We start from the raw sequence: 20,862 nt of genomic DNA, 5'->3' as shown, positions 1-20,862 counted from the left end.
ATCTTTGTCTTCGTCTTCACGTGGCCTCTTGTGATCTGTTTCCACACACAAAACCTCTGACTCCAAACGGGTTTTTCCCTCAAACCTATCAGTTCTCCAGATCTCTGGACACCAGCTGGGTATACGATGAGTGAATTCAGTTCTGACACTACCTGTGGTTGGCGCCAGACCCCACAGGTTAAGGGCTCAGTCTCACAAGACCGTTCCCGCTTCAGACGCCAATCCCAAGTCCAAGGACTTCTCTGGTTCTTATTGACCCGCTGTAAATCGGGGAGTTCTCATGACTTCGTTCTGGGGTTCAGTAATTTGCTAGAATGGTTGGCAGAACTCCTGGAGATACTTTATGTACCATTACCAGTTTATTATAAAGGATACAACTCGGAACCACCGAATGGAAGGGGTGCATAGGGCAAGGTGTGGTGCTGGGGGAGCCAAGAGCTTCCAGGCCTTCTCTGGGTGCTTCGTCCTCCCAGTGCCTCAGTGCATTCACCAACCTGGGAGCTCTCTGCACACTGTCATTTAGGGGGTTTTATGGACATGTCATCACCTATGTGTGATCAGTTATTAACTCAGTCTCCAGCTCTCTCCTCTCCTCAGAGGTTGGGAGGATGAGGCTGAAAATTCCAGGCTTCTAATCAAGCTTTGATTTTTCTAGTGACCAGCACCCATTCTGAAGATATCTAGGGCCCCACTGTAAGAGTCACCTCATTAAAACAAAAAATGCCCCTGGGGCGCCTGAGTGGCTCAGTTAAGCATCCGACTTCAGCTCAGGTCATGATCTCGCAGTTTGTGGGTTCGAGCCTGGAGCCTGCTTCAGACTCTGTGTCTCTCTCTCTCTTTCTCTCTGCCCCTCCCCTGCTTGTGCTCGCTCGCTCTCTCTTGCTCACTCACTCTCTCAAAAATGAATAAACATTAAAAACAAAACAAAACAACAAACCAAAATTACCCAGGAAATTGTAAGGGATTTAGGAGCTGTGTGTCAGACTGGAGGCAAAGACCACATATTAGAACAAAGGACACTCCTGTCATCTCTGCCACACCGGAAACTGAAAGGATTTTAGGAGTTGCATGTCAGGAACCAGGAATGCCAAAGTACGTTTCTTATTCCACACCTTTTTGTGTGTCTGGATCCAAATTTCCCTCTTTTTATAAGGATACCACTTGATTGCATTTAGGGCCGCCCTGATGCAGTATGACCTCCTCTTAGTACATCTGCAGAAACTCTATATCTAGATAAGGTCACATTCACAGGCATCAAGGGTCGGACTTCAACACATCTTTTTGGACACAGTTCAGTCCACAACACACCCCATCTTCACCTAATCTCTGGTCTACTTTCTGTCACTATATATTAGTATGCATTTTCTAGAGTGTTAGATAAATGGATTCCTGCAGTATGTAGTCTGTTTTGTTTCTTTTACCCAGCATAATTATTTGAGATTCATCTCTGATGTGCATATAATTTATTTTCATTGCTAGATGGTATTCCATTGTATGGATATACCACAATTTATTTACCTCTTTCCTATTGATATTTGGATTATTCCCTCTTTTTGGTTATGACAAAACTATTATGGACATTTATGTGTAGGTCTTTGTATGGACATATGCTCTTCTCTAAGATAAATGAGCGCCTAGGAGTAGAACGGCTACATCATACGGTTTACGTTTAACTTAAAAGAAATGGCAGGTTGTTTTTCAGAGCTATTGTACCATTTGCCATTCCCTCCTGCAGCGGGTGAGGCTTGTAGTTGCTCTGTGTCCTTGCTAACATTTGGTGTGGTTCACCTTACCACTTGTAGATGTGTGGTGGCGCCGCCTCGTGGTTGTAATTTGCATTTCTCTAGTAACTAATGTGCATCTTCTCGTGCTTATTTGCCGTCTTTGTATCTTATTTGGTGAAATAGTTTGCCTCCTCTTTAAAAAAATTGAGTAGTTCATTAATTTTTTGAGTGTTTTGTGTTCTTTAGATACTTTAGAGTGCCAAAATACCAGATAAGTGCTTTGGAAAGATTTTCTTCTAGTCCGTGACTTGTCTTTTCATTATCTGAACAGTATCTTTTGAAATTAAAAAAAAATTTTTTTTAATAGTTATTTTTGAGAGAGGGAGAGCAAGAATGTGATTTGGGGAGGGGCAGAGAGAGGGGATAGAGGATCCGAAGCGGTCTCTGTGCTGACAGCAGAGAGCCCATTGCGGGGCTCGAACCCATGAGGTCATGACCTGAGCCAAAGTCGTCCGACTTAACTGGGTTGGCACCCTTCTTTTGAAATTTTGATGAAGTTCAGTTTATCCATTTGTTCTTTTATGGATTGTACTTCTGTTGTCATATCTGAGAAACCTTAGCCTAACATAGGTCATGAAAATTTTCTTCTGTGTTTCAAAAGTTTTATGGCTTTCAGTTTTACATGGAGGTCTGATTGATTTTGAATTTAATTTTTGTATGTGGTATGAGGTATACCCAAGTTTGTGGGTTTTTTTGTTTTGTTTCGTTTTTGGCATAGGATTAATACAGTTATTTAGGGAGTATCTTTAATACTCTGTTTTGCTTTTGTTTATATGTGTGTGTAAAAAACACCTTTCATGTTTATGAGAGTAGTAAATAGTGATTTGTGATTTTCATCAAAGCTGCATTTTCTTTGGGTAGATACATGTCTTAGGAATACAATTTGGCCTGGTACATAAGAACCACTGTTTGTAAAAAAACCAAAAATCGTTTCGGGTGATTTATTAGAAACCTTAAAGTTAATTTTGTTTGTTTTATTATGACTACCATTGCCCTTTACCTTTAAGTTAGGAGATGATGCTCTTATCTGTTGTGTGTAAAGTTAAACTCCAGGATGATTCAGTGCCTGCATGGATATCCATAGTGAATTATCAGACTTTTTATTTCCTGACAGCTTATTGGAATAAAGTAGTTCATTATATCATAAGGTTCTTTAAAAAAAAAGTTCTTAGGTGTAACTTAGAATACTTTTGCCGGGAGAATAAAAATATCTCTAGGTAATGTGTGCCTTTTTTGAAAGTATTCTATTTCTGCTCTACTTGGGAGATTATTTTCTTGTATTTGTAGTAAACCATGTATGTGCACACTTAGAAGTCACTTCAGTACAACAGTGTGAATGTACTTAATGCCACTGACTATATTAAAAAGAGGTTAATACAGTAAATTTTATGTGTTGTATATTTTACCACAATAAAAAGAAAGAGTAGTCACTTTGTAAAGCGTTTAGACTTGCTTGTAATGTGCTCATTTCTCTGTGCCAGTAACTTACACGTGACTTTCCACATTCTTGTGGTCTAGACTTAGCACGTATAGGAAAGGGGACTCCTGCCAAACTGCCAGCTCCAACTGTTTGTCTCTCTCAGAGAGACAGACTCGAGATAACAGGCACAGCGTTTGGCATACGCCTGAATTTTAAAATGGCTGATGGTAAAGTATGCAGAAAAAAATGGAGATGGCATTTGAGAAATTTGTTCTTAGCAGCTGTACAAAGCTGGATGGGTAAAACTCCATTATCCAATGCCACAAGTGTGTGTGGATTCTGAGACATAAACTTCGGAGCTCGTGTATTGTCATCACAAATGTCAAGCAAAGAATAGCGTAAGGACTGAAAATCGTACAGGCAGACTTGCTTTATAGGATGATGTTCTTTTAAATGTATAACTGCAGTCTCTTTCATTTCAAATAGTCACATTTCTGTTTCCTTTTAGTCGGCAGAACCAGTTGAAAGACCAACAGCAACAGCAGGTGGTATCGTTATGTCCCGATGATGCAGAGTGTCTGACAGTCCCACGGTACAAGCGAGACCTGGTTCAGAAGTTAAAAATTTTGCGGCAAGAACTTTCCCAACAACAGCCTCAGGCTGGTCATTGCCGCATTGAGGTTTCCAGGGAAGAGATTTTTGAGGTAAATGGACAAGTCTTATTGTAAAACAGAGAAAAATTACAGTGTTTCACTCTGTTTTCTAAGAATGCTTTCTGGAACTCCTATCTCTCAAGAATGGGAGAGTTTTTACTAATTTCTGTTTTCATTGTAGGGAATAAAGACAATAATATCAGAGATTTAGTATATAAGATAAACATTTAAATGGGATGAAGAGGGTGAAATATTCCAGTTGGTTCAGCTTAGTCTCTGCGTTGCAAATACTTGTTAATAAATTTTAGTATATGTATTTTTAAAGTAAGCTCTACACCCAGTATGGGGCAAACTCACAACCCCGAGATCAAGAGTCGCATGCTCATACCAACTGAGCCAGCCAGGTGCCCTTGCCCTGTTGATGGACTTTAAAAGACCGCAAATGGTATCCATCCCTTACCTTCTAATTCTTCCAAAAGATGAGGGACTCTTAAGTCAAAAAAATCATTTTAATTATTTTTGGACTACTACCTTAATTTATTGAAAATCTTTCTTTCTAGTATATTCTTTTATCTTTGGACTTGATAGCCCTAGAGGTCCAGGGCAGAGGTTTCCCACTCAGGATTTGGGAGCAAAAGATGTTTGGGGATTTGATAACCCTCTTCCTAAAGGATGAACTTTTTTCTTTTGACTTTTTTTTTTTTTAATTTTTCTTTTTGACATTTTTATTGTATTTGAGAGAGACTGAGCATGTGTGGGGGAGGGGCAGAGAGAGAAGGAGACACAGAATCTGAAGTAGGTTCCAGGCTCTGAGCTGTTAGCACAGAGCCCGGCGATGTTTGAACTCACAAACAGTGAGGTCAGTGACCTGAGCTGAAGTTGGACACTTAACTGACTGAGCCGCCCAGGTGCCTCTGAACTTTTTTCATATTGGAACAGTTCTGACCTTATTTGCAAGTCAGTCATTGGTATTTTAAAATAATATGAAGATGCTGGCTTAATGAAGGTCACATTAATGACTCGTCTTGTTCTTTTGAGCTTTCTTTTTCTCATCTTTACTTTCTGTTGGTACCTATGACCTAAAATTAGGTCAACCAATTTTTAAAAATTTGATACTTTTATGAAAAAAATTTTTTTAATGTTTATTTTTGAGAGAGAGAGAGACAGCATGAGTGGGGGAGGGACAGAGAGAGGGAGACACAGAATCCGAAGCAGGCTCCAGGTTGTCAGCACAGAGCCTGATGTGGGGCTCAGATTCACGAGACACGAGATCATGATCTGAGCTGAAGTTGGACACGCAACCAACTGAGCCACCCAGGCGCCCCAATCAAATTCTGTTTTTAATGTGAGTGTAGTAAACCACACTCAGATATCACCTCATGCCAGTCAGAGTGGCAAAAATGAACAAATCAGGAGACTATAGATGCTGGCGAGGATGTGGAGAAACGGGAACCCTCTTGCACTGTTGGTGGGAATGCAAATTGGTGCAGCTGCTCTGGAAAACAGTGGGGAGGTTCCTCAAAAAATTAAAAATAGACCTACCCTGTGACCCAGCAGTAGCACTGCTAGGAATTTACCCAAGGGATACAGGAGTACTGATGCCTAGGGGCACTTGTACCCCAATGTTTATAGCAGCCCTCTCAACAATAGCCAAATTATGGAAAGAGCCTAAATGTCCATCAACTGATGAATGGATAAAGAAATTGTGGTTTATATACACAATGGAATACTACGTGGCAATGAGAAAGAATGAAATCTGGCCTTTTGTAGCAACGTGGATGGAACTGGAGAGTGTTATGCTAAGTGAAATAAGTCATACAGAGAAAGACAGATACCATGTGTTTTCACTCTTATGTGGATCCTGAGAAACTTAACAGAAACCCAGGGGGGAGGGGAAGGAAAAAAAAAAAAAAAGGTTAGATTGGGAGAGAGCCAAAGCATAAGAGACTCTTAAAAACTGAGAACAAACTGAGGGTTGATGGGGGGTGGGAGGGAGGAGAGGGTGGGTGATGGGTATTGAAGAGGGCATCTTTTGGGATGAGCACTGGGTGTTGTATGGAAACCAATTTGGCAATAAATTTCATATATTGAAAAAAAATAAATAAAAGAAACTGATTGTCAGAATGAAACGCAAAAAGAAAATAATGTAAGTGTAGGGATTGCTGTGGTTTGTAGAACTTAAGTATGGAGTTTTGCCCTTAGGCTTTTAATATATTTGTCAAATGAATTAATTTCAATAGTATTAAGCTATATCCATCTTGTTTTTAGGAGTTCCATGAGATTTCAAACACTTAGAGCTTATCTATTGGATTATTGAACACATTTCATCTTATTTTAATAAACGTACCTTTTGTCGGTAGAATGCGAGGGAGAGTTTAACAAGTTAAAAGCACCTAGTAACGATAGTTTATTAAAATTTTTTCAGGAATCATATCGGCAGGTCATGAAAATGAGACCAAAAGATCTGTGGAAGCGATTAATGATAAAATTTCGTGGAGAAGAAGGCCTTGACTATGGAGGGGTTGCCAGGTAAAGACTTGCTCCTGAGCAAATGACATACAGTTACATTTATAAGTTTAAGATACTTCCTCTGGTGAACCTTCTCACTGATAATTTATTTTCTGGTGTTACATTCCCAAATGTTTGCAATACCGACGATATCCTAATAGATGTATTCATGCTGAGGTTGGGATAGTAGAGCCGCCACAAGGGTAACTGAGAACTCCCTAATGGCTCGTATAGCCCAGTGAGACTTTCTCTGAAAACTGGCTGCAGCTGTACATGGGCCATGTTAGGACCTGCGGGCTCTGTATTTTCTCTCTCTCCTTCAGTACATGTTATTCCCTCTGCTTTCCATTGTTAGGAGCCATGTTGAGATTTTAATGACATATATTCTGAACTGAATGCTGTTTTCCTTGGCTTCCATTGCCATGCTTTTTGACCTTGTTAAAGTAATGTTTGCGTGTGCATGTAAGTACATGTAAAAATGTGTGAACATACGTGTATATCGTAAGTGGTCTTTAAAATGTTTCCATACAGGGGCGCCTGGGTGACTCAATCAGTTGAGCATCTGACTTTGGCTCAGGTCATGATCTCACGGTTTGTGAGTTCAAGCCCCTCATTGGGCCCTGTGCTGACAGCTCTGAGCCTGGAGCCTACTTCAGATTCTGTGTCTCCCTCTCTCTCTGTCCCTCCACTGCTCGCACTCTTGTCTCTCTCTCTCTCAAAAATAAACAAACATTAAAAAAACCTTTTTTTAATGTTTCCATACAGAAGCTAATATTTATGATACATTCATACATATATTTTTTTTACAGGTGTGAAAATTCACTTTATGTAAATGTGGCAGAAACATCATAACTTCTGTACTGAAACATCCTAGGGACCATCATGATAATTTGCTTCCCCCAATCTAAATGTAGCCTAAATTAAATTTGCGTTTCCACCAAGTCCCATAATTGTTACTTAGCATTACTTGTTTTTACCTGTAGTTTTGTTCTGTGGCCTTTTTACCTATAAATGGGATAGTTTGTTTAGTTTAGATTTGTAGAGTTGATCACGTGGACATCATACTTAGGACTTGCTAGTTTCTGTGGAATTCTTAGGAGTTATCACTAGATTTGAATGCTTGTCGAGACAGCTTGTTAATTATCTGTTGATAGACTCTAAATGCTGTAATTCTGTGTAAAGTCAAATAAATAGTTGGTTTTTTGTTGTTCATTTCTTAACCTCACTACTGTCAGGGTTTGGGCAGACTGCATGGGATGTGACAGTGAACTGCTTCATTCTGATCTTTATTGCATGGTAGAACCCCAGAGTAGCTGGAATCTGCTTATATGTGTGTTCTAAATACTTGGTAAAACAAAAATTTGGGTTAATCCATAAAAAAACATATTCTTCTCTTCGTTTTGTATTTATCCTGGATTAGAAATGTATTTAGTAATTAAAAGTTAACAGACCACTAGGCTGCAGCGTCTAATGAGTAATTGGCACTTCTGAATAATACTTGCCCTCTCTGATACTGAAATGTCATAAAATTGCCCAAAATTGAGTGAGAAGTGATTTCAGTTTAACAAAACAAGAGTCTTCATTTGCTTTTTGGGGCATGATAGATTTTTCCAGTGTCATTTTATATAACTAGTTAGTGTTTTATGTGCTTTTATTTAAAAATTTCCTTGCTAAAATGATGAATTAATAGCATATCTTAATCAAAACATTCATTAACAAAAAGTTTCCTGTGTTCCATCTTGCTTTCTAGGGAGTGGTTATATCTGTTGTCACATGAAATGTTGAATCCTTACTATGGCCTCTTCCAGTATTCAAGAGATGATATCTATACACTGCAGATCAATCCTGATTCTGCAGTCAATCCGGTAAGATTGGTGGTTATGACAATGTGAATTAACCTGTGACCTGCAGTGCTTTTGATGTTGAAATGTCAGTGTGGTTTATGATGAAGGGTCACTGTCCTTGTCCTAGTCGCAAGCTTGGACTTAGCAAGTTCTGTTGTAGAAGATTTTCTCAAGTAAATGATCACTGGTGTGTGCAGTAATTTGTGCTTTGGGATGTTTGCTGCATCGTTGTTTATAGTAGTGCTAACTGGAAGCAGCGTCATTGTCCGTAAGAGAGGGGTTGGGTAGATGATCACATGACGCAGAATTACGGTAATGGTTTAAGAGGAATGGTTCTGGAATTAGAAAGATGTGAGATCGTATCCTGGTCCTATACTAGCTTTGTGATTAAGGCTCCATTTTATCATTGCTAATAATAATAATCTTAGCTTGAAGTTCAGAGAAGGGTTGTGACAATTAAACGGGACCCTGCACATTAGGTATTGAGCATAGCGCTGTACGTTGTTAACCCTGTTACATACTGCTGAGCACTCAACAATAGTTCGTAGCTCTTATTAATTTGTTATCATTCCATAGAATGGCATATTATATAGCCACTAAAATGACACTATGGGACAATAGTTAATGACCTATAAAGATGGTATTCATGATATACTAAGTGAAAAGAAGGTTACAGAACAGTATGATACAATTTTGGTAGATATGTGGGTGTATGAACGTTGAAAAGCTCTGTAGTATACTGATGGAGGTTATTTCTGGGTATGAGATTATGGGTGATTTTTTGTTTTTGCTTGTCAGTATTTTCTAAATGTTTTCTTTTAAAGAGAAACAAAAGCTATTTTTAAGCTAAAAGGGAGGTTTAAAGAGGAGCTTAAGGGGCACCTGGGTGACTCCTGATTTCAGCTCAGGTCATGATCTCACAGTCGTGAGATTGAGCCCCGTGTCAAGGCTCCATGGTGGGCGTGGAGGCTGCTTAAGATTCTCTACCTCCCTCTCCCTCTGCCCCTCTCCTGCTTGCGCTCACTTGCTCTCAAAAAAAATTTTTTTTAAAGAGCTTAAAGATTACTTACTAGCTGGAGAAGTAAAAAGAGTTGAAAATGCAAATATCCAACTAACAGTTTATCATGATAGACAAATACATCCAAACATGCTAGATTCATTGCAGGGAACCCCTTATAAAGTTGGGAAGATTTTAGGTGAAGGTTGTGCCTGGGGAGCCCATTACGCCAGTGTAATTAGCGCTTGTGTTTGTGAGGTGTTTACCATGTGTTAGGACAGAGCCAGGATTGTAAAGGGCTCAGCAGGTAAGATAGGAGAGGAAGACGATGCATCTGTTGAGTGGTTTCATGAAGCGACAGTGGGAGTGTAGTTTGGACTTCATTTCTAAAGGTAATTTTTACAAAGTGACTGTACTCTCTGGGAGAAGCATCGTCCCTGGTGTAATATTTTAGCAATGGAGAGGATCTTGAACGTGTGCTATAGAAACTCTCCCTGATGATTATTAACCTTTGATATGATAGCCTACTCCATATAAATAAGTTGTAGAATGTATAAACTGTTACTTATAAAAAAGATGAATGTTGTGTATTTAATTTTTATTAAAAATTCCCTGTGTAGTGTCTAACTTGAATATTTATATGTAAACTTCTCTCAATTTCAGGAACATTTATCCTATTTCCACTTTGTTGGACGAATAATGGGAATGGCCGTGTTTCATGGACATTACATTGATGGTGGCTTCACATTGCCTTTTTATAAACAGTTGCTCGGGAAGTCCATTACTTTGGATGACATGGAGTTAGTTGATCCAGATCTTCACAACAGTTTGGTGTGGATTCTGTATGTATTGAGTCTTGTGTCCACTCCTTATAGATAGAATGTGAGCCTTACAGATAACTGTTTCAAAATGGATGTACTGTTTTTTAAAAAAATTTTTAACGTTTATTTTTGAGAGAGATCGAGTGCAAGTGGGGGAGGGGCAGAGAGCGAGGGAGACACAGAATCCGAAACAGGCTCCAGCCTCTGAGCTGTCAGCACGGAGCCAGACGTGGGGCTCGAACCCACAAGCTGTGAGATCATGACCTGAGCCGAAGTCAGGCGCTTAACCAACTGAGCCACCCAGGCGCCCCATCAAAATGGATGTACTTAAAAAAAAATTTTTTTAAATGATGCACAGAAAATATTGAGAGAGATTATCTGAGTCTTAGGACCACGTAAGACTTTCCCTCTTTCTGTTGCTTTCCTGTGTGTTTCAAATCCCTAAAAGTTAATGTTACTGCTTTAAAAAGGAAAAAAAAAAGGTAGTATATTCTGTTTTAAAAATTACCACATGTAATGATTTTCTTGACATGATACAAGTTCTGTTCCAGTCCCGCACGTGTGAGAAGAGTAAATTCCTGCTGAAGTAGTGATTGTTGAAGCCATACTTTAAAAAAGGGATCTGTAAGAATGAGTTCTGTTTTGTCAGAATATTTATTTATGAATATACATGGGCCATACTTACTTTTACCAAATACATGAGTAGCTTTCTCTTGGGATACTCAGGCATTTGGTTGCTCGGGAATACCTGGATTCAAATAAGGCTTCTTACCTAAAAGCTAAACATAACCTAAGTTTTCCCTGTTTGTAAAGTCCAGCTTTGGGCAGGGCTCTTTGTCCTCAATCAGGAAGTAAAACATTTCCTGTGTTGATGAAGGTTAAAGCTCTTTGACTTATGTGCGCAAGAACTGGGAGGTATGGTAGCATAAGTACTAGCAAAAGGAATCTGATCTTGTACTTGTTATGTTCTAAAACAGTCTCATTTTATCTGTCTCCCCAGTTAAGAGATCGGAAGGATCTGTATTTTAGATTTTCCAGTTAAATATCTTCTTCTCTTTTTCCTTTCTAGTGAGAATGATATTACAGGTGTTTTGGACCATACCTTCTGTGTCGAACATAATGCATATGGTGAAATTATTCAGCATGAACTTAAACCAAATGGCAAGAGTATCCCTGTTACTGAAGAAAATAAAAAAGAATATGTCAGGTAAACAGTTTTATATTTTCAAGCCTAAGAATTGTTTTAATGCTCTTGAACGGCTGTACGGAGAAACACTGAAGTATTTAGGTAGCGTTACTTACTGCTACAAAATTGGCCTCTGCAGAATTTAGTGTCTTCAAAACAACCACCATTTATTTTTTCTCACAATTCAGTGGGTCAGTAATAAGGATAGAGAACAACAGCGACAGCATTTTGCTCCTCCCTGTGGTGTCAGCTGGGGCTCACATCGAGATGGCCTCTTTTTTCACATATCTGATGCCTCAGCTAGGATGGCTCAAATGGCTGGGGACTGGCTGGAATGGCCACTGGGCCACCCTCTGGGGTCTACTTCTCACTGTAGGCTGGGCCTCCCTGGTTATCTCCAAGTGGTGCCTGAGAACCACCCCCCCCTTCTTTTGAAAAAAATGTTTATTTTTTTAACAGTGAGAGCATGAGCAGGGGCGGGGCAAAGAGAGAGAGTGCCAGGCAGGCTCCATGCTCAGTGTGGCGCTCTATGCAAGGCCTGATCTCATGACCTGAGTCGAAATCAAGAGTCAGGTGCTCAACCAACTCAGCCACCCAGGTGGCTTCTTAATGCTCCCCATGGCTTCTCTCTTCCTAGCGAGATAACCAGACTTCTTCCGGGGTGGCTGGTTTCCCGGAGCACAAGAGCAGAAGTTGTCAGATCTCTTTAAGGCCTGAGCCTGGAACTGGCCAGATCACCTCTGCTGTGTTCTTTCTGTTAAAGCGAGTCACAGGCCAGTGCAGGCTCGTGTGGAAGAGGGGCGGTGTAGAGGCAGGAACACCAAGAGAGACAGTGCATGCAGCTAGTTGTCATGTAGCTGCCGCAGCCGGCTGACAGTACTTCTGGGCTGTGACACCAGCCCTTGTCCTGTTTAGAAGTAAGCACATTGTGAGTTTAAGGGATGAGTATGAGAAAATACTCTTCAAATTTTACATAATCACCGGATGATTTAGGAATTTAGAAGTTGGGTTAGATCATTTGGCCTGTGGTAACTAAAGTTCTTCTAAACATAAAACCGTGGTAATCAAATATGGGAGTTTGAACTCTATTTTACCACATGTACACAAGAGATGTCTCTAAGTCTCATTGGCTTAAATTTTCCTGGTTGACACATGAGGCCCAACAGTCTGTTGGAATAGCTTTTTTTTGGAAAACGATTTGATAACAGCTACCAAAGTGGAAATGCATCCTCGTTAGTATGGTGGTGAGTAACCTTGCTTGTCAAAATGAAAATGCATCTGCCTTTCAACCAGCAGCCCTGTTTTTAGGAATCAAGTCTATGGAAACACGTTAAAGAAATAAATTTAAGGATGTTCAATTAAATATTACTTGTGAAAACAACTGAAAACTGGTGGAATGTTTTTAGGTGGGAATGATTAAATACATACATTCAACAGAATACTATATGGATATGTAGAAGAAAGAGACTGATATTTAGAAGGAGGAGACTTAACTGACTGGCGTCCAGCTCTTGATTTCGGCCCAGGTCATGGTCTCACGGTTCAGGAGTTCAAGCAGGGCATCGGGCTCTACGCTGACAGCGCGGAGCCTGCTTGGGTTTCTGTCTCCCTCGCTCTTTGCCCCTCCCCCACTTGCTCTCTAATCTTTCTCTCAAAATAAATACAAATAAATAGACTGTAGAAGATGTCAGATTTAAAAAGCAAGTTTTAGGGGCGCCTGGCTGGCTCATTGGGAAGAGAATGTGATTCTTGATCTTGGGGTCATGAATTCAAGCCCCACAATGGGTGTAGAGATTACTGAAACAACAACAACAACAAAACACTTTTTTTTTTTTTTTAAGCAAGTTTTATAAGAATTCTATGGGGGGAAAAGTCTGTGTTGTTTTATAATTATTCGGAAGATGTCCAGGAAGACTGAATACCAGGTCAAATGTTTGCCTGGGGTAAGGGGGTGCAGGTGCCAGGCCTGGAAGTAGAGAGGGAGGAGAGGGTAATAGAACGGGCTTTCAGTGTTGACTCTTTGTTCACATTTAATGTTTGATTTTTCCTTACATAGAAAATAAGCATGTATTACGTTTCTAAATTGGAAAAGAAAAAAATGGATGGGAATTTCCTGAATTTCAGTAATGTGTCACTTTAGGGTCCTAGACCCCATTTGCCAAGACTCTGTCATGCTTTCAGCACGCTGTCCTATCTCTTACCAGATACAGTTTTGGGAGAAAAAAAAAGTTACAGAGAAAGGCTTTTTATGGAGGTGTCATTTTGCCGTCCTCTTAAACAGACAAAAAGGAGATCCGCCAAAGGGTCTCATGTGAAGTAACTTATTACTGAAAGTAGAGAATCGTTTCTCCAAGCCAGGAGGAAATGTTGACATATTTGGCAGGGGAATAGTTCTGAGATTTTTGAGATGGAGAAGTTTTCCTGGGTAGACAGATTTTTTTTTAAAAAAGGCAATTCAGTTATAAGTCCAAGTAAAAAATATAAGTGAAGCTATACATTAGGTATAGTTTGGTGTACTTTTAAAATTTTATTTATTGTACTTTTTATTTTATTTATGTACTTATTTAATTTAGTTACATCTTCCAGTTTTTATAAAGCCTCCAGGGAACAAGGAGTGCGTAATCAGAAAGTGAACACTGTTGGCTTTTACTGTTGTCATTTTGTATCGATAGGAGGAGTCTCTTTACCTCCTGTCCCCGAGCCAACACCCCCAAAATAGAAGCAAAACACCCAGCACACGCAGATGACATTTTCAAGTGAAACTAGAAAAATAATCAGTTTTGGTTGCACGGGCTGTTTTTTTTTTTTTTTTTTGTGGTTGGTGGCATGCATGCTAGAATTCAGAGAGAAGTTTTGTCAAGATTTTAACTCCAGACCCATCGAATCTCTAGCCGCCTTGCCATTGACCTGCCCTCTCTGTGATCTGCAGAGTTGCTTTGTTAGCAGAAGGTTTCCAACTTTTAACTTACAGTGAACTGCCTCACAGCGCGGCCTCCAGCACGCTTGGGAATCTGAAATTCCTTTAGACTCTGGACTAAATTCTTAATGCCAGGTGCTTGTGATGTGCAAGATTGCTGAAGTAGAGATTGGTAATAGTTACTCAATCTGAATATATGGATCATGTGAAACCCCCGCCCAATGTTTACAGGCTCTACGTGAACTGGAGATTTTTACGAGGCATTGAGGCACAGTTCCTGGCTCTGCAGAAAGGATTTAATGAAGTAATTCCACAGCATCTGCTGAAGACATTCGATGAGAAGGAGTTAGAGGTCAGTGTATTAATGTCATGACATCATTTGGTGTAACAAGGAAAGTTTGGGGATTTTCTGTTAACTTAGTTTTAGAGGAAAGTCGTATTGCTGGTGCTTTTGAAGCTTCACGGTGCGCTGCTATGAGAATTGGTATTCACGGGAAAAGTCTTTCCTGCTTTGGAATTGCTACAAATAAGCCATCTCTCTTACACTGTGAACATTCTTAACTTATTTGGCCATATTATCCTTTCTCATTTTCAACCGATTTCATGTCTTAGGTGTACATTCTTCTAATGTTGTTTTCTCTTCCCTAATTAAGTGGCTGTTGATTTAATTAAATAAAACTTCATTACTTCGTCTCTACCATATTGCAGTTTATTTGAATTAGAAGCCAAGTCTCAATTGGTTTACACTAACTTTTGCGAGAAAGCATTTGATAGTCGAGACCATAGAGGCAGCAGTTAAAACACTGAGGGTAAACTGCATCTAAACATCTTTCCTCTCTTTGGAAATATTCATTACTAACAGTAGCAGTAATAAACAGTTAACTGATTTGTTTTTGTTTTTGTTTTCTTTAAAGCTGGCCCTTAAAGCACCTGTAGTCTGGTTTTATAATTAAGACCTTTAACCAAATACATCTGAATTTCCACTGAACTACTTTGAGAAAACAATGAGGTTTTATTCTTCCAGGGGCATATTTTAATTAGTGGCTAGGGATAGCATAAATATTTGAAATCTACAAATAAATGTAAAACCTGATTTTATTCATTAACTTCAGTGTGCTTTCTAAACTATAAATCTTTTAACAGACCTGTTAGCAAATCTCAAAAGATTGGTTTGATTCAGTATCATCCCCATTCCTTTCATGATTGAGCTATTCCTTAGGGAAATGGCCAGTAGGAAGTGGTCAGGAAGAGGAAGAAAACATAGAAGGAATGGCAGCAAAGTTGAAATACAGTCCATTTTTATCTGTTCATACAACAGATGAGGAGTTTGGCCTTATAATTACCATTCCTCTTAAGAAAAGAATTTAGGAAATATTTTTTGTGATATAAATAACTTCTGTAATCCTATTTGGATCACCACCTCCCTGTTGAGTGTGGCTATGATTCAGTAATCTTTCTAGAACCCTATGAAAGCTTTGGTGGAGGTTTTATTCAGTAGGCCTAAGGCTTATTACATACTTTCTACTGCTAATGAAATTAAAAATTTTTTATTAAAGCATGTGTATGTATGTGTATATATATGTATATATGCATGTATGTGATATGGGATTAGAACTAATTATAAAATATAGGATGTGCAGCTCACATTATGCTTTACATTGTACCCTATCATCTTTCACTTTTCTAAACACATTGTTGAGGTGAGTTAGTCTTGGGTTCTAAGGATATGTGAGTATTGATAGTATCAGAGTGATTTTGATATGGCTCATCTGTGCTGACCCTACATCAGGATGTCAGGCAGAGCTCTCTGTCAGTGCAGTCATGTATTTCGTACTTGGATACAACTTGAAGATGATCAGGACTGCTTATTCAACACCCATTTCTTGAGTTCCTGAGCGAGCAGTACGGTTCTTTCACAGGATGTAGCGGAGCAGAGGAAACCGCTGGCCGAGGGAGGTGAACCGAATTGTCCAAATCCCCAAGCGAATAAGTGTTAAAACCCATAGTAGTATGATGCAGGTATTAAGGAAGGCACATGCAGACCGTATTTACTCTTTGAGTCTAATTTGTGTCCATTAAACAGAATTTAGAATTCTGTGGGAATTTTGAACTTTGATCTTGTCATGTTTGTAAGCGTGGTGGTTCTCAGACCCTGGGGACAGACCTGCAGTAAGTAGGGACCCAGGGAGCTTTTTAAGTCCAGATCCCTCCTGTCGCCCCAGGCTCCCAGAATCTGAACCTCTGAACGTAGGACCTGATGGTGTGTGTATGTTGAAAAGCTTTCCAGACAATTATGATGTGTACCCTTGATGATAAAGAACCGCCATATGAGAGCCAGCACTACAGATCGAAAGTTCTGTTTTGAGGAATTTTTGGCTTGACTTGGATTTCCATTGGCTCATTATTTGTGCAATATTTTAACAGCTCATTATTTGTGGACTTGGAAAGATAGATGTTAATGACTGGAAGGTAAACACCCGGTTAAAACACTGCACGCCAGACAGCAATGTCGTCAAGTGGTTCTGGAAAGCTGTGGAGTTCTTTGATGAAGAGCGAAGAGCACGGTTACTTCAGTTTGTGACAGGATCATCTAGAGTGCCTCTGCAGGGCTTCAAGGCTTTACAAGGTAGAAAAGCCAGAAGAAACACGCGATACGTTGTCCGAGGATTGGGGGAGGGCGTCGATATTTGGGTCCCGTAGTTTACAAGCCATGGGCTTATAAACAGATCTCTTCATTCTGCCTTGTAGCTATAGCTCTCGTATCTTGATACATTCTCCTTCCTTTCCTTTGTTCCCTCCCAAGAGCCTCTGCTGCCGGGGTTCTCTGTGGTTGTAATGAGTGCTGCACGCTAGAGACCATATGTGACGATGCTTGCCTTTTCTTTTCGGGTCACCGTGCCCTTAACTCATATTGCACATTCCCGTAGGGAAAGCCCATCCCCTTCCACCTTCACACCTCAACCCTGCAAAACCTACACCCACTTGGGATGCCTCTTCCCTCTACTTTTTTCTTCTTTTAATAGAAAGAGGCAGCATGAGTTGTGGAAACTGTTTGGCCAGAGCACTTCCATTATTGCATGGCATCAGACCATTCATTTACAAACCTATTCCACCTGTAAGAATTGTTTTCCATGGAATAGCGGTTTCGTTTGGGGGAGAGTTGGTAATGTTGCTAATGACAGTGGAGCTTCACGCAGGGGCGGCTGCTTCCTTTACCTCCGAAGCTGCTGGCGGTGACTGAGGACGCACACAGCAAGACTGATGCATAATTCAGCAGTGTTGGCCTCAGTACACCTGTCAGAAGTCCATGGGGAAAGCGCACTTGGAGTTGTGCTCACATTCCCCATTTGGAGAGCTCTCATTAGCCGACTACCCAGATGCGTAAAGTGAAGCTGTATTTCTGCATACCCGTTGATGGGGTGTCTTACGTTAACTGAGATTTATTCCATAGGCTGCTAATCTTTTGTTCTCGGCCAAGTTTGAGGCATGAAACCTGAATTTGTATTTAGGTTGTCATCTTTTTGAGTTTGTGTGTGTGTGTGTGTGTGTGTGTATTTGATCTTGGATTTGTCCATTTACTTTTCTTCTCATGCTTTTGGCACATTGATTTTTTTCAGAAGATAGAAGTTGGTGAAGGATTTCCATCCTGGACTGTTTGTCAAATGAAATGCTAGCATATTAAGGAATCCAGTGTTTTCCAAGGTCATTTCCAGCTTTCAAAACCCAGGTTCTTTGCCTGCTGCCCTTGGCAGCTTATGTGGAGTCACCAGTATCCCCATCCATAGGCCCTGTGGTTTACGTACCAGTTTTCTTGCGAGATTTTGGAGACCAGTGCAGGCAGGTGCGGGGACGTGACCCACATTTACTTGTTTCGCAGGTGCTGCTGGCCCACGACTCTTCACCATACACCAGATCGATGCCTGCACCAACAACCTGCCAAAGGCCCACACGTGGTAAGCTATTTTTGAAGCTTTCCCATCCTTCCATGTATGTGTGTGTTAGTTTTAAACCGATGTTTCATTTTCTGTTCTTATTACTAAAAGGACCTCTAAAAGGAATGATAAGCAGTTTTTAAGTGATTTAAGATTATTCAGAAATTGGTAGGAAAACCCAAAAGTGGCAGTTTCTACTTTAGAGAAATACAGCCTTTTTTTGTAATTTTCTGCGTGTCACAAAAAGTGATATGACCGTATTAGTACACACTTAGGAGGCCAGTTTGCTGACTTTGAATAAACTGCGTTATATCTGATGTGCTTATTTCTAGCTTCAATCGAATAGACATTCCGCCCTATGAAAGCTATGAAAAGTTATACGAAAAGCTGCTAACGGCCATCGAAGAGACATGTGGGTTTGCTGTGGAATGATGAACTTCACGGATTTACCCCGGACTCTATTTATACCCTGACCGACAGCCTCCTTTCAGCAAAGTTGCCCGGAATGCTGAAATACAGGAAAATGCCCCACCCCCCCTAAAAAAAAAAAAAAAAATGTTTAGGACACTGTGAGGGGAAAGGACAATTTTGAAATTCCTTTTCAAGGAAAAAAGAGGTCTTTATGCTTTGCCATGAGGCCACACTCAGCTGCTATTTAAAATTAATATCTTGAACCTAAAGAATGCTGACTTTTCCTACATTTCCAGAGTTAGGCAGTATTCTACACTTAAAGACTACTACTATTTTTATAAAAAGGTAATCTATTCAGATCGCTCCACAGATTTCAAGTCTCTCAAACATCAAGACAACTCCAGCAGTCGGTACACATCACATTTCATTTGGATCGAATACATGATTTTGAACAGTTCCTGTACTTGCTCTTTGTAAAAAGAAATAAAATTATTTTGAACGATTCTACCTTTGTAAACAATTGGCTAAAGGAATCATTATCTTAAAAAAAAAGCCATTTACACGTTTAATTACATTTTTCTATAGCAAAGCATTATATTTTAAAAGCATTATATGTTTCAACCTAGCCTAAGCGAGTCTTTTGTATTTTTTTCAAGCACGAATTTCCTGGAATACAGCTACATAATTTTGGTTGTCAGATTCCTAATGCAACCATTTAGTCTAAACTTACTAGCTTATTTGATACAGTAAGATGCATTCAGGGCTCCTTGTTTTTAAGAGACTTTAAAAAAACCCTAATTTTTTATCTTGAATCAATATGATCAGGTATTTTGGATTTACTTTTCATCTTAAATGGAAATACTGCATTTTTATTGCTCCTCAGATCATGTAGATGGGATGGGATTTTCATTCTTTTGCTGGGTCAGCTTATCTTTAATACAGATGCTGTTTCTGTAAACCAAAGTCTCCTATAACAAGTGCACCTAATTTATATTATATTTGAATTACGGTCTGAGTTTCTATCAAGTAAACCATCCAGAATCTTTGTTTAGCTGCTCATGATGTTTTAATCAGCTAAAATTATGAAAAAGGAAAAATTTTATATAGCAAGCTTAGAAAATCCTGTTTTTACCTAATAAAGTGGGCATGGGATGGGGCAGGGGGTAGGATTACTGAAGCAATAGTGATTCTGGATCTCTGGTATAAATTACTTTAGAACCGGAGAGTTCACTTGGGAGGTGAGGGAATCCCAGTTCCCTGGGTGTTGATCAGCATCTGATTTTGAAATCTCCAGATTCGGCTTTCAAGGTGTGTGACCCAGAAGGCAGCCAAAGTTCTGGAGTGAGGGATTGAAAAAATCTGAAGTCATGGATGAATTTTTAAATTCAGCTATCAGAAATCTGCACTATATATATACATTTCTTACATTGATGTGAAGCAAGGGCAAATTTTAACAAGAGAGCTCTGTTTAAATTTTGCAGCTTAATGATCAAGTGATAGGTCCTTTGCGTTCTTTCGTTTGATGGATTGGTTTTCAGTCTGTGTCCAGGAGCCAAGGGGTTCCCGCGAGGTGCATCAGAAGTACTGGCTTAAGACAGGAGGGACAGAGAGGGCGAGGAAGGCCTCGTTGGTCTTTGGGCAGGAGCCGCCAGCTCCCCACCCCTACCCCCTTTCCCCAGAGCAGCCCCCACTTTGTCTCTTTTGTGTATTGGGATTCCAAGTAAGCTTTCATGGGGTGGGAGGCTGGGGAGGGGATAAAGGAAGCGGAAATTTTGCCGTTTAAAACAAAAAAAGCTGAGAACTACTTGTGTGGTTTCTAAGTATTTGAATCCATTTCATTCAGCCAGATCGGACTGCTGTGTGCAGGTTAGTCCTAGTCATAACTGTGCGGGGGTAACGTGCTTACGCGGACCTTTTCCTTCCCAGACACTTGGTGTTTCCCCGCTGCGTTGTTCGTAGTACCTGAGAACATCTTGAAATGTACAGAAGAGGTTTCTGAGCTATCGGATGGTCAGTGTTCAGCTCTCACAATAGTACCTTACTGGTTGCAGGTCTGTCTGTCTCATATTAAAGCGCTAGTGCAGCATGATTATGCCCACTCTTCTAATCTTCTAAAAAGTAAGTACGCGACGAACGCTTTAGAGAAATCTTGACTGACAGATGCAGTGATAAATGCTACTGTCATAATGGACAATAAAGCAGGCTCATACCATCGCTTCTGAGTGCCTTTTTAACTTTATAATAATGACTTAATAGAGCTTTAAAAGAAATCTACCCTAACGGTCTATGGTATCACCAACATAATTTATAAAGACACGACCTAGATTTCATTTTCAAAATGAGGTTACCTGATTTCTTCCAAATAGGTGCTAAGCAAACCAAACCCCCC

At 39.9% G+C, this 20,862-nt stretch overlaps 1 protein-coding gene across 2 annotated transcripts in view; it reads left to right on the top strand.

Moving 5' to 3' along the window:
- The window catches only part of SMURF2 (SMAD specific E3 ubiquitin protein ligase 2), a 117,159-nt gene extending 98,182 nt beyond the window's left edge, over nt 1-18,977 (top strand). Inside the window, exons 11-19 of one of the 2 annotated variants that reach the window (XM_086687745.1) lie at nt 3,713-3,908; nt 6,283-6,386; nt 8,116-8,230; nt 9,870-10,048; nt 11,097-11,234; nt 14,362-14,482; nt 16,555-16,756; nt 18,008-18,083; nt 18,395-18,977. In XM_086687745.1, the coding sequence (XP_086543871.1) occupies nt 3,713-3,908; nt 6,283-6,386; nt 8,116-8,230; nt 9,870-10,048; nt 11,097-11,234; nt 14,362-14,482; nt 16,555-16,756; nt 18,008-18,083; nt 18,395-18,494 (1,231 nt within the window). In that variant the 3' untranslated portion in view covers nt 18,495-18,977. The remainder of the gene's footprint in view (nt 1-3,712; nt 3,909-6,282; nt 6,387-8,115; nt 8,231-9,869; nt 10,049-11,096; nt 11,235-14,361; nt 14,483-16,554; nt 16,757-18,007; nt 18,084-18,394) is intronic. The other variant, XM_086687746.1, reaches the window with a different exon arrangement.
- The last annotated feature ends 1,885 nt before the right edge of the window (nt 18,978-20,862 follow it).

Source organism: Puma concolor, chromosome E1 (assembly GCF_028749965.1).
Source record: "Puma concolor isolate L17-30 chromosome E1, mPumCon1.1.hap2, whole genome shotgun sequence".
Taxonomy (NCBI): Eukaryota; Metazoa; Chordata; class Mammalia; order Carnivora; family Felidae; genus Puma; species Puma concolor.
Note: the sequence above shows the minus strand (reverse complement) of the source record. Positions and strands in the feature narration are given on the sequence as shown.